Genomic DNA, 13,617 nt, shown 5'->3' on the forward strand with positions numbered 1-13,617 from the left:
AAAGCCCCAAAGCTCAACTCCGTATGTCCAGATAGGCCTTATAATAGTCATGTAGATCAGTCTTTTGTAATGGATTGGCAATTTAGACTGTTTATCTAGTAAATGTTGCAATAGTCGGAATCTACGAGCACTTTCTTGTCTTTTTAGTCTTGTATGAGGATTCCATGTCAGTCGTTTGTCGAGATGTAGTGTTTCTAGTTTTAAATTGAAATTTCTATTTAGGATATGATATAGCATAATTGGAAGCTCATTAATTCAGTATTCATCTTTGTGGTATAACTTTTAAATCCACTTGTCTGGTGTTTATTGTTACATTTTATATTATACATATTGCTCCAATCAAACTTTCTTTCACTAATTATTTATTAATTTTAATAATGATACATATATAATGTGGGCCTATTTTCTTCTTTATGATATTCTAAGTTCTATATTTTTTTTAAGTCTGTTTTAGAATCGAATATATTATTGATGTTTTTTTGTAATGTAAATACATACTTTTTTATTGTCATATAGCTTGCTTTATTTAAAATTTCAATTTCATTGAAATCAAACTGGTGATATATAAAGCTACAAAATAAAGTAATAAATATTATACAAATAAAGAATTTTGTGTCATTGTTGTTAATTAGATTTTTTTTTTTATTTTCAGAGCCATATCTTTTGATAATGGAATATGTCATGTATGGTAAGTTGTTGGCATTCCTGCGAGAACATCGGACACGGGCACATTACTTCAATTTTTCTGACTTATCTTCGGCACTTACCTCGCGGGATCTCACTGTATTTGCTTATTGTGTTGCCAGGGGAATGGAATATCTTGTTACTAAAGGAGTAAGCTAATTCTTTCTTTGATTAATGCTAAAGAAACTCTAAAAGTTAAAAATATTTCAATTATTATTGTATTAATTAAAGCTGATATATATTCAAAACATGAACAGATCACAAGCATTGTTTCATAAACAAAATAGATCTTTAATTTTTAAATAGAAATAATAAAATTTTAATATATTTCATTTGAATTACAGATAATTCACAGAGACTTGGCAGCTAGAAATATTTTGGTAGACCACACTAAGCTTTGCAAAATTGCTGACTTTGGGATGTCAAGAAATGTTCGTGATACTGGGCAAATATATGAGCAAAGACCGAACAGAGTATGTAATAAGTTGCATTGAATATCTTATTTTTGTACTTAAACCATTCTTACAGTATCCCCATGTTTCAAATCATTATATAATGCAATTAGGATAAAAAAGGGAATATGATCTACTGTGTATTTAAGTAGAGTGTGAAGTTAAAAATTTATTATAAAAATAGTACACCAATTTACTATTTGAGTTTTATTTGACCGCACCTGGACCAAATTCCATTTATTAAAAATTTATAGTGCAGACCAGCCAAAGAATAAATTCAAACCAGCATGGCTCATCTTGTATAAACTAGTTATTGTTATAGTAAAAGTAAAAATGTAATGAGATCCTATTAATGGAAATCTTGTTTATCTAAATATTGTTTATAAGAAATTTTGAGAATAACTTCTTTTTTATTGAAAAATTGTAATAAATTAGAATGATGAGAAGATAGTTGACTATAGATAATATATATGAGGAGAAGATGGTTAGGGGAGCAGTCAGTAAAAAACCCAAAGAATTTGAGAAAACTTATTTAATAGTGCCAACGTTTCGGCCAGAGTTTCTAGCCTTCATCAGGGCTAAGAACAAAGAGCAAAATAATAATCAATTAATACAAAAAATACAATAAAATATAAACAGAATTGACACAAATAAATAACTATATAGTATGAAAATTAGTAAAATAAAGTAATAAAATAAAGAAAAAAATGGAAAATAAAACGTTTAACTATGTGAGTAGAATAACATAATCAAGGTAATTTTAAAATTATATAATGCAAAGAAACAAAGAAGTATGGATATATTAATTTAATAATAATTAAACATTAAAGTTATGGAAAAAAAAATTTAAATCATAAACAAATTTAATAAATCAGGTTTTACCACAATTTGTATGGCTAGAAAGTAGCTTCTCAAATCTCAAATTCTCAGATTTTTCTCATTGCAATAATCATAATTGTTATTTTTTTTTAGGGTGCACTTCCAATCAGATGGATGGCTCCAGAATCGCTCCATTTGAGTTTATTCACCCATAAATCTGATGTATGGAGCTTTGGAATACTGATGTGGGAAATAGTCACTCTCGGTACGCCACTTTTAATGTCTTTTTTACTATAGTTTAATTTATAAAGTCATTTTTTTTTTTTTAATAAACTATTATTGGATTGCTTCTTTTTATTAATTAATTTTGCCAGTAAAACTGATATTTTAACTGATGATTTATTCATCAGCTGATGTTTTATTCATGTAAACTTAAGTAGACATCACAAAATAAGGTTTCTGGAAAATTACTAAATCGCCAATTCTTGCTCCATAAAATAACATCATTCTCAAATGAAAGGTAGGATTTTATTATCTTTTGTTTTGTTTTACAGATCATAGTAATAAATAAAGATTGATTAAAACTAATTTTTTTTTAATGCTTATATAATTCTTAAATAACACAATATCAATTAATGTCCTAAAACTAATTAATAAATTAAAGATTCTCGGACAGAATCTGATAACTGAGTGGGTTAGGACATCCCAGAGTATTTGGTACAGAAGATTGTGGGTACGATTCCCACCTGGGTCAGTCAATATTTATTTTGTAACGGTCCCAAAAAATGAATCTCGACATTTCCACTGGAGGACTTGAGCAAAAAATAAATAAATAAGATTCTACAACTTAACGATGACAATAATATCACTTCCCTTAAAATAAATAACATACATAATATATTTTTGTTAACAAATAACCATAAAATTGATAGACTTAAGAAATATAAAATTGAGCTGAAAATAAAATTAACCTAATAGTGTATATCAATATATTAAATATATTATCATAAGGAAATAGTTTTATATGAATTAAGATATAAGAAATCGATTAATTACTGATTTATAAAGTACATTTGAAAGTGTACAAAGATAATAATACCATATATTTATAATTTTTAATTTGATTAAAAAAAAATCTCACTACATTGCTTTTGATAGTAACCAAAACAGAAGAACTACCAACATAAGCAAAAATACCTACCCACTTTATTTTGTGATGTCCACTATGTCAATGAACCATCTATTAATGGATATTTTTTTCATTAAGATAATAATGTAATGTTATTTTTAACAGGTTCAACCCCATATAACAAAATGGGTGGTAGGGAAGTGATGCGACAAGTGATGGATGGATACAGGCTTGAGAAACCGAAACATTGTCGTTCAGAGCTTTACAAAGTGCTCACTAAATGCTGGCACAATGATCCCGGAAAAAGGCCATCATTCACAGATCTCAAACAGGACTTGGCAGCCCTGCTTGCTGATGAAGAGACTAATGGCGAGTATGTCGATTTGGAAGCATTGACTGATGAAATGTGCGATCAAAACAACTGAAACAATACATCAGCTTCTATGGAACCTAGATCGTTTCATAAACTATAAACCAAGATTTAAAATTTTTTGTTCATTTATCTGTGCAAATTTAAACTTTTATTTTGTATTTTACAATTATTTAAAAAAAATCAAGTTGTTTTATTTAAATTATTTTTCAAATGTGTACATAAAGTTAGGTAATGTAATCATTAACATTTCAAATTTTCAGGAAAAAAAGGTACTGCCTTTAAAAAAAAAGAAATGTGGGGACTATGACCTAGACCTGACTAGTATACAAGGTGACCCTGAGTAATTTCCTTATTCCTTCATAACACCTCATTATTTTTTGGTAAAAATTTCATAGAATGTTTAGAACAACTTTATAAATAAATATTCATTAGTCAAGTCCTATATTTTTGATATTTTATCTAGATTTTCATTAGAAATAGTTACATATTTAAAAGTTTCTTCTCATAAGCTTTGATGATATTTTAATGAGATTCACTAAAGCATAATCAATTTTAATAAAAAAATGTGTCCTCATAAACAATATGTATTTCTTCTCACTTGTGTCTTTTTTCAAAATTTCAATAATAGTCCGTAAGTTTCAAATCATTAGCTTCACTCATGCAAGTTCAAACTGTTATATTTCAAAATTATTTATTGATGAATCTCTCCTTTCATCGATTGAGTTGGTTAAAAGATTCTCCCGAATTTTTAAGAAAAAAAAATTGAATGATTTTAAAATAAATGAAAAATAAAAACTACACCGAGTGCTAGTCCCCCCCCCCTCTTAAATTTGATATAAATTTTCTAATTAAATCAAAACAGGGATGTTATAAGGAAAATGTATTTTATGCTTCTGAAATATTTTATAACATTGAACATCACTCAATATAAATGACTATATTAGAGATTTTATCTTATCAATTATAAATTTATTTATTTCAATTTTACAATAATTTTTCAATTCTATCATCTTTACATATTCTTGATTTTGTAAACTGACTGAAAGCAGGAATTATTATTACTATTTTTAAAATTTTTTTATTAAATTTATTTGGAGAGAAAGATTTGATTTTTGTTTTAAAGGTTTATTTTTCAAGTTTCCAAAGATTAGTATAATCTTTTTTGTTTTAATATTTTTATGAATTTCATAAAGAAAAAAATGTAAATTAAAAACAATCTTTTGTAGATATGATAATGGAGGGCTGTAAATAATAATTATATTTAGCAATAAGAAGAGTTGTATTTTTTGAATTTGTATATATACAAGAACTATTTTTAAAATCATTAATTTTTTATCCAAGTATGTTAGAGGAACACTTGTTGCATTGGTTAATTTAACACAATGATTGATGTATTTTCTAGTCTATCTGTTTATTTTTGTTTTATTTTTTAATAAAAATAAAGCTTAAAATATTGCAAACAGTATTCATATAACATACATATCATATGTGACATTGTTTTGTTCTAATAAATGTACAACATTTTCTTAAATTTTATTTTTCCTTATTCCATCATCTTGATGTGTATTACATTATTGTGTTACATTAAAAAGCATTTTAAACTTTTTTCTTCCACCTGCAGTTTATAAGAAACAGAACAGTTGATTATCAAAATCTAGCATTAGATTAATATTACTGAAATCTTTGATTCAATAACGCTTTGAAGTTTTTTATTTAGCCTAAAAATGGAAATGAAAAAAAGAATTTTTTTTTTTTATATTATTCATTATTCTGTCGTTTTGAAGATTATTTGGAATTTTTTTAGCAGTTCCACATTAGTTCAGCAAAGAAAGTTATGAAAGGTCTGAGAAGAGTAAGATACCATGTATGTACCAGCTACTAATTATTGGCATTAGTAAACCTTGAAATATTTATAAAACGAGCCGTAGACAATAAAGTAGACTCTACATCAATTTTTAAAAAAAGTCAATACGCTATAAATTACAAAATATGGTAGGTATATTAGCCTGTTGAGATATGTGTTCTTCAGCCCGATCCACCACATTAAGATGTGAAGTCCAGTAATATCATAAGGCTTTGAATAATATACATTCAATTAGGTTAGGTTAGCTGGTCAGGTGGTGGGAAAGAGGATCAGAAGTTGTTAACCTGGGAGAGGTGTAGGCATTGAGCATTTTGCTCAAGTTGGGAAATAAACATCTACATGTTCCTAGTATTTCATCTATTTTGTTTAAACTTTTGTCTGCCTTCCGTTAACTCTTTGATGTTGTTAAGATTGCTTGCTTATGGTAATTCCTCTTTTACTTCCTACAGTGACATTTTTTTTCTCATTTGTGCACTTTGCTCACATGGATACCTGCATTTCTAATTTTAAATCATGATCAAGGCAAGATGTTAGATGTTTTACAAAATCTGGATTCTTCAGCCCCAGATGGAAGAGCTACAATTTAAAATTTCAATTTGCATTAAAAGTAACTGTAAAGATTTTTGTCTTCACCACATTCAATTATATAAAAAAATAGTACAAATCATCTACCATGAGATAAATGGAAACTCTTAGGGGACAAGAAAAGTCCGACAATCCTGCTGGGTTAAGAGTCAATTTACAAACCACATAGGATCAGCAAGTTTAATGGTTTTCACCTTAATCCTTACAAATCCTCACTTTGTAGGGTATTCGCCTATAGCTAAAAGGAACAAAGCAAGTTCTAAAAATATTTGTTTTAAATCGTGGTGAAAGAAACAGAGGCAGCTGAGGAGCAATCTTCCTCGGTTATACTCACAGGTATTAAGACAGGAAAATCCGAGAACTAACAACACTGTTTGAAGTACCAAAATAGTGTTAGTTATTTTATCCACTAGTAGTCTGTCAACTTGTCAACTCACTGTCTCCTTTGGAAGTATAATTTCATTCCAGATTATCTACTGAAGTTAAATCTTGTCTTTGAAGACCATTGAAAGTCACTGCATGTTAGAAACAAACTTTAGGTGGATCAGAGAACTGTAACTATCTTTCGAAGTCTTTATCCATTCGAAGAATACATTTATAAATATAACAATACACCAGAGTACCTGTTATCCGGGGTTCAGGAATAATCAAATTACATTTTATTGACTTAAAGTGATAGATAAGAAGGTTAATTTTAACAAAAAAAAATAGTGCAGAAAATCACTTGCATTAACAAACGTTTAATATATATTAAATTATAATATAAAAAATACATAAGAATGAATGTATGAATATTTTTACTCACCAGCAGCATATTTTTTGGATTGAGCTGCTAACGTTTTTGAAGGAAGCATTTTCTAAAATAATCCCGATTTATCCGCATTATAAATTTGATCGGGGGTTAAACTATATTGTTTGACTGAACAGTTAAAATTTTCAATAAATAAAATGGCTACATTATTCTTTGTTTAAATTTGAGGAGCGACCCTTGGTAAACGGAGAATGGCTCCTTAATATTTAAGTCTTGATGAAACCACATTGCTTTTTCACTCATTGTTGACCCTCAGCGCATTTTTGCATCAACCATTGATGGACGGCTTCACCTACATCTTTTAATGTAAAGTTCTTCATTGTTTTCAAGGATATGTTGTATGGGCCAATGACAATAGGAAGTCGGAAAAGTCTTTTTTTTCTTAAAAATATTACGAACAGACATAAATATGTGACATTTGCATGCCAATTCCTAATTCAGCAGACAATTTTTTAACACTTTCACTTTTTTACTCGTTTATTGTGGTTAATTTCTGTTCAAGCATTAAAACAGCACGTTTTCTTTTTGCGACATTTCATTAGTTTTCATTTGAATGGAGACTTAAGCACAACTGAGTGAATAATTTTGTTTTGTAGGGAAACAGGTCAGTAAGAGTTTCATAGAGACTTGAAACATTACCCTTCCTTGAATATGAATTGGAAAAGCAGTTACCAGAAACATCACTCTTTTCATTACTTTTATAAGCAATACATAATTTTTTTTTTAAATTGGACCCTTAGAACTCCCGATAATGGGAGTCCAACTGTAAATTGCATGATTATTACATAAGCAAATTTAAAGAAATTAATTCATATTAATGTGAGACAATTTATGTTGAATCATGGTTTATGTCTTACTAGTTCGTCCTGCTGGCTACACTTTGCTGATCTTGGCTGTGAGACAGCTCACAAATTTTTTAATCTACCCAAGGGTCAGTCGATAACACCAGTACACTGCTACAAGACATATTTTAAAAACTAAAAATATGCAAAGTGTAAAAATAATCTGTACTTCTCAGTGATTCTTTTGGATTACATAATATTATTTCAATTTTTTCAAACAGAGTTTTACTAAATAAATTATGTTCAGTTGTGCCATCACATGATACGAACTTCCACAAAAAAAAAAAAGGTTTTCTAAATCTGTTCCAATGCCATTTTTAGTCATTCCACCCATGTTGCCACCAAGACTGTCTCTTCTTTGTTCAGGTTAATCCCCAAAAGACCCCCAATACCGTCAATATTATCAAATCAAAATCGAACATAGTCAATATATTGACTATCTGAGGGGCAGATTGAAGCAATCGTCCTGGAAACAAATCAGTATCTTATGAAGGCCAACAGATGCTATTTTGGACTCAAGAAGTACTTGAGGAGTTGAGCTGTCACTTGTCGCACCAAATGCCAGCTCAACAAAACACTAATCCTCACTTACGGATCAGAAGCCTGGACCCTGACAAGTGCTTAAGAAAAGGAGATCTTGGTCTTCGAAAGAAAAATTGTGCACCGAATATTTGGCTGTGTCAAGGTAGGTGAGAATTGGAGGAGGCGAACCAACAGGGAGGTCTACGAGCTGTTCGGTGAGGGAGATGTGATGCGGCACATAAGGCTAGGGAGGCTGTGCTGGGTTGGCCATGTTGTCAGGATCCCAGCGGTTGAGATCCCGAGGAGGTTGCTGGACTGTAGGCTGCATCAGACCAGAGGAAGAGGCAGGCCAAGGCTGAGATGGGAGAATGCCGTCATCAGGGATTCCAGGGAACTTCTGAGCATCCGCAACTGGAGAGCGGTCGCACAAGACCGAACTTCATGCCGAAGGCTCATTGAGGAGGCCAAGGTCCAAATTGGGCTGTAGCGCCATGGAAAGATAGATTAAAGCAATAAAATTGACAGAAATCAAAACTATTCGATTTTTTTTTTTGAGCTTCAATACTAATACATGTATACGGGGTATATTGAGCAATATACCAGTTGTATTTGTCTAAACACAACAAATAGCTAATAAATAAAAAACAAAGCAAATCGGAATATACTTATACGAAATCATAAAACTTTAAATGAAAATCAAACAATCAATTAATAATTAGTAGTTTCATATAATTATTTCTTGTGGGTTGAATTAAAATAAACTGTAGTTAATGGTTAATATAAAATGGAATGATTTTATTTAGGATTTTTTTAATTAAAAAAAGTTATTATAACAAACATTTTTTATTATTTTTTAGTAAAAAAATTATAATTGGTTTTGATCCAGGTTTTGGTTTAGTAAAATCTAAATAACCTTATTTTAATTTAAAAAGAAAATAATTTTTAAAAAATTACATGCAATATGATTTTCTACTTCTTTAACATTTATTTGATACCTATAACCAGAGCCAAGATTTTTATGCAATAAAAATCCATCCAATATGCAGTAAAAAAACATGAAATGTTCAGTAAAAAAAAATCTAAAAAGATGTAATAAGGCCGCTTAAATCTTCAAACATGGTACTGATGTTTCTACAAAAAGTTCCCAATCAAAAAAGAAATTCGAAGTGGGATTAAAAATGACTTCGAATATTATAAAATATTAAATATTTTAAAATTCTAAAACAATACAAATTTTCAATTAGTAACGAAAAATACCAATAATTACTTTGGAAATTGTTGATGTTAAAAAAATACAAAAATGAATATGAAAATAATTAATATACATTACATTATAAAAAGAGTAACACATTAACAAAAGGAATTAGCCAGTGACATGTCCTTTATTATGATTAATTACAGATTATTACAATTAATCTTCTATCATTTAAAATATTTTGATAATTATAAATTTATCATTCTACATCATTAACAAATGTGATGGGAAGAAAATTATAGCTAGTTAAAATGATTGGATTATTAGGAAAAATTGAATCATTTTAATTTAAAATTTTATAAATAGAGAGTACCAAATTTTTCATAAAAACGCCTTCCATTTTGTTTATTCTAAGTTGGTCCAATTTTGCTTAGTTTATGAGTTACACTGTCAATTTGTTTAAATCAATTTAATTTGAAACTTTTGTCTGGGAACAAACTTATTTGAGTTAGTTGACAAAAAACTAAGTTGGCTATTGTAAAAGTGAGATTATTGCTTAACATTGTCTTATTCATTTTTTCTACACTCTGGGTAGTATCTCTATTCCAAATCCAAGATTTCAATCAGATTTCTTGATCTGAAATTTTATGAACTTTAAAGAAAATGTTATTTTCAACTGTGGGCTAGCTTTTAGTGTTTTAAATAACAATAAATAAAATTACTCACTTACAAAGAAAGTAAGCAACAAACTGAAATTGAACCTGAGTATTTTGTTCAAAAGGGACAGGAAGGTGATATGGTAAGCTGAGAAATAATAAGAAATTCATTTTATAAAGTTAATTTCTGAACGTTATTTCATTTTGTTACTTGAGACCAGATTTTTGTACAATTGCACCTTTTGTTCCCTTGCTTCAAATTCTTCCAAACCTCGACAAAAATGTGAATCAGGGAAAATAAAAAAAATTACACTAATTTTATACTGCACAAAATTGCACGTTTTAGAGTTTTACCACAATTTAAGTTTTTCTACACAAAATGGCACATTTTATTTTTTAGACTAATATACTATCTAGACATAAACCTCCTGAATTTCAGAAAAATTGGATAATAGGTGTTCTATCGGTTGCATGGGTTTGACTACAGGTTAACACAGAATCAAATTTGTTCATTGATGTCAGTTGAGCTAAAAAAATATAAAATGTTGGCACAATTATCTTTAGAGTGGTTGAATGTGTAGGTAGATAAGAAAAAACTAAGCAAAGCAAATGCTGGAATGCACTGTATATTTGCTATTTCAATTTTAGTTTTTTTCTTTTGTTATATTTTGATAAAGTAGCATTCACTTGTGGCCCCCCTGGAATACATTTGAGGCACCCCAAAATCCAGTTTGAGAACCGCTAATATATATACAAATATGTAATAAAAAATATTCCATTCCTACAACTAATATTTTTTTTACATTTATTTCAACACAAACTTTTCTTAACTTGGGTAACAACAAAACTGGTGTGCCCCGTCACCATCAGACTGACACAAACTACCACGCTATTCCGAAATATCCAATTTCCTCAGCCCCCCCTTCAAATGCATTACCAATGCAGAAAAAGAGGCTACTCTTAACCTGTTTTTCCCATCCATGATATCAACCCCAAAAACTTTGGTGCTTAGAAGCAATTGTATAAAGATAAAAAAACTTACAGCAAACTAAATATGTAAAATAAAAACTATTATTTCATTAAATAATAGTAACATGACAAATAAAAAGTTGTTAAATTAAAGGTTTAATAAAATTATTTGTTTCAACTTTGTTATTTAACAAATATGATGTCTAACTACATTTAAAAAAAAAAAAAAAAAACAATCAAAAAGAAAATAAACACGAGAAATAATTTTTTTTATTAATTTATACATTTGATAAATGTAATTCAAAAATAGATGTATTTTGGGTAGTGTATTTGTACAAGGTAAGTGCATATGAAGAGCCAAGTGCAACAATAAAGATTTTTCTCAAATTGGTTTTGTTGATTCAGCAACCATCTATAGTAATTACATTTTATTTACTTCAAATTACCATTGAGGATAGCTCTCTCCACAAAACAAATTTGAGGATATCTTCATTTTTTAATTTGTCATGGGATATGCAATTACCCCAACTGCCTAGACTTTTTTTAATTGAGATTTAAAAAACATTTTTAGTTGAAAAAATTTTCAGGGACAATACAAGACTATATGCATATATTCACTTAGCCATGTATCATATATAACATATAGACACATTTAGTAAAGGAAAGTATTGCCATTCTGAATACTAAAGAAACTGCTGATTTGAAATATATAAACGGATTAATCTTATAGTAGTAAGTAAAAGTTGTTTAAAGCCCGCAGCAGATTTATATGCATATATATCTTATAACGGTGCGTGAAAACAAGATCTGACAACTGTCAGGACAATGGAAATACGAAAACATTGATTTATTTATTAATTTATTCTTTAGTAAATTATTAAATTCTTTCATATATATATGTAGCCAATGTTTAATACAACTAGCAACAAGAGATAATTATTATTTCAAATAAAAAATATTTGGATATGTACTTTAGAGCAAGTAAAAAATTAGTTATAAATAAAACTATGACCTTTTAAGTTATTAATGGTTCATTAAAATAAACTTTGTATCCATGACAATTTAGTTATAGTTTCATTTATGATTATTTTTTTCCCAGCTCTGCTTTAGAGGAAGCTTTTTTGGAAATTTGGCATTTGAGCCCCTTCAGACCAATTCAATGAGGTAAAACCTACCGGATATTAAAAAGCACTAATTGCTGCTGTAAAATCCCAAACATTAAATACATAATTTTTTTTGTCATCTAAGCTAAGCTAACTTCATATACACACAAAGATCATTTTACGAAACATAGTTACTTGGGGTATGAGGGGACCTTAAAACGTGTAAATCCATTGAAATGTCAGATTCAAAATTGTTCAAGATCTCATAATACCTTATCTTACTATATATTTCATATATAGAAGGCATCACCTTAGGAACTTCGAATTTGCAGCAGCACCAGTTCGATTTCAGCCAGGGTAGGTTGACTGTTATTTTGTGGTGCCCCGCAGAATGAAAACTCAACCTTTTTATTTTGATTAGAATAGATTGGTAACCTTCAGGATAACCATGCCACATACAAGAAATGATGAGGTAGAAGGTAAACAACTAAGATGTACATAAATAAAAGCCTTTAGGTTTAGAACTTGACCAGAGAAAATTGAATCATAGACATGTGATAATATAGGTAATATTATGTTCATTTGTTCATTACTATGAAATATAAATCTTGAAAATACTTTTTAAAGCAATATAAAAAAAAAAAAAAATTGTTTTCCAAAATATGAGAAGATGGTAGGGGGTGTGGTCAGCAAAAATTCATAAATAAATGAAACTTATTTATTTTTAATAATAAAATAAATAAAAAATGAAATTGAGAGAAAGAAAATATATGTAACCATAATATTAGAATAAAGAAACAAAATATAAAGTTAGGTTAGACAAAAGAAGTGAATAGAAAACATATCAATAATATTTGGTGAATATAAATACATATTTCATTAGTTACATATATTTTCTTTCTCTCAATTTTATTTTTTCTTTCCATAATTTTAATTTTTAAATGATTAATAAACTAAAATATTCATATTCCTTTGCGTTATATAACTTTAATTTTTTATTTCCTTAATTATGTCATTTTTACTTCAATTACCTATAATTACATTTTATTTTCCACTTCTTTCATCACTTTATTTTTGTTAATTTCATTCTGTACAATTATTTACAATATGTCATTCTGTTTAAATTTTCTTTTGTTGTATTCATTGGTTGTTATCTTGTTCTACATTTTTAGTTCTGATAAAGGCTAGAAATTCTGGCCGAAACATTGGCACTATTAAATAAATTCTTTCAACTTATTTGTGTTACATTCTGGCAGCAGCCCCAAACATCTTCTTCTCATATAAAATAATAATTCTTTTTTATAAGTGTTAAATTTAGTGATAATAAAATACCTGTGATTCCAGATCCTAACATGACAATTTCGCAATGCTCACCAGTCTGAGATATTCATACAGTTAATTACTTCTTCCTTGAGCAGATAATATCCGATAATACAAAACGGACATTAATATAATGGTTTGCACCCTCTATGTTCCTAATATAGTAAATTGCACTATAATAATCATCTAATGCACAACTAATGTTAAAATTAAGACAGAGAAGTTAAATAACTGACTTTGTGACTACTATAAAAAATTAAAAGATTTTAAACATAAAATATATCTATTTTAGA

At 28.5% G+C, this 13,617-nt stretch overlaps 1 protein-coding gene across 1 annotated transcript in view; it reads left to right on the forward strand.

The window, feature by feature from the left end:
* LOC106683775 (uncharacterized) overlaps positions 1-3,644 on the forward strand; it is a 365,532-nt gene extending 361,888 nt beyond the window's left edge. The window contains exons 6-9 of the mRNA XM_014425456.2: positions 653-834; positions 1,029-1,157; positions 2,109-2,220; positions 3,250-3,644. Coding sequence (XP_014280942.1) covers positions 653-834; positions 1,029-1,157; positions 2,109-2,220; positions 3,250-3,509 — 683 coding nt within the window. The 3' untranslated portion in view covers positions 3,510-3,644. The remainder of the gene's footprint in view (positions 1-652; positions 835-1,028; positions 1,158-2,108; positions 2,221-3,249) is intronic.
* The last annotated feature ends 9,973 nt before the right edge of the window (positions 3,645-13,617 follow it).

This window comes from Halyomorpha halys, unplaced genomic scaffold (assembly GCF_000696795.3).
Source record: "Halyomorpha halys isolate HHAL.00 unplaced genomic scaffold, Hhal_1.1 Scaffold516.1, whole genome shotgun sequence".
In the NCBI taxonomy this organism is placed as follows: domain Eukaryota; kingdom Metazoa; phylum Arthropoda; class Insecta; order Hemiptera; family Pentatomidae; genus Halyomorpha; species Halyomorpha halys.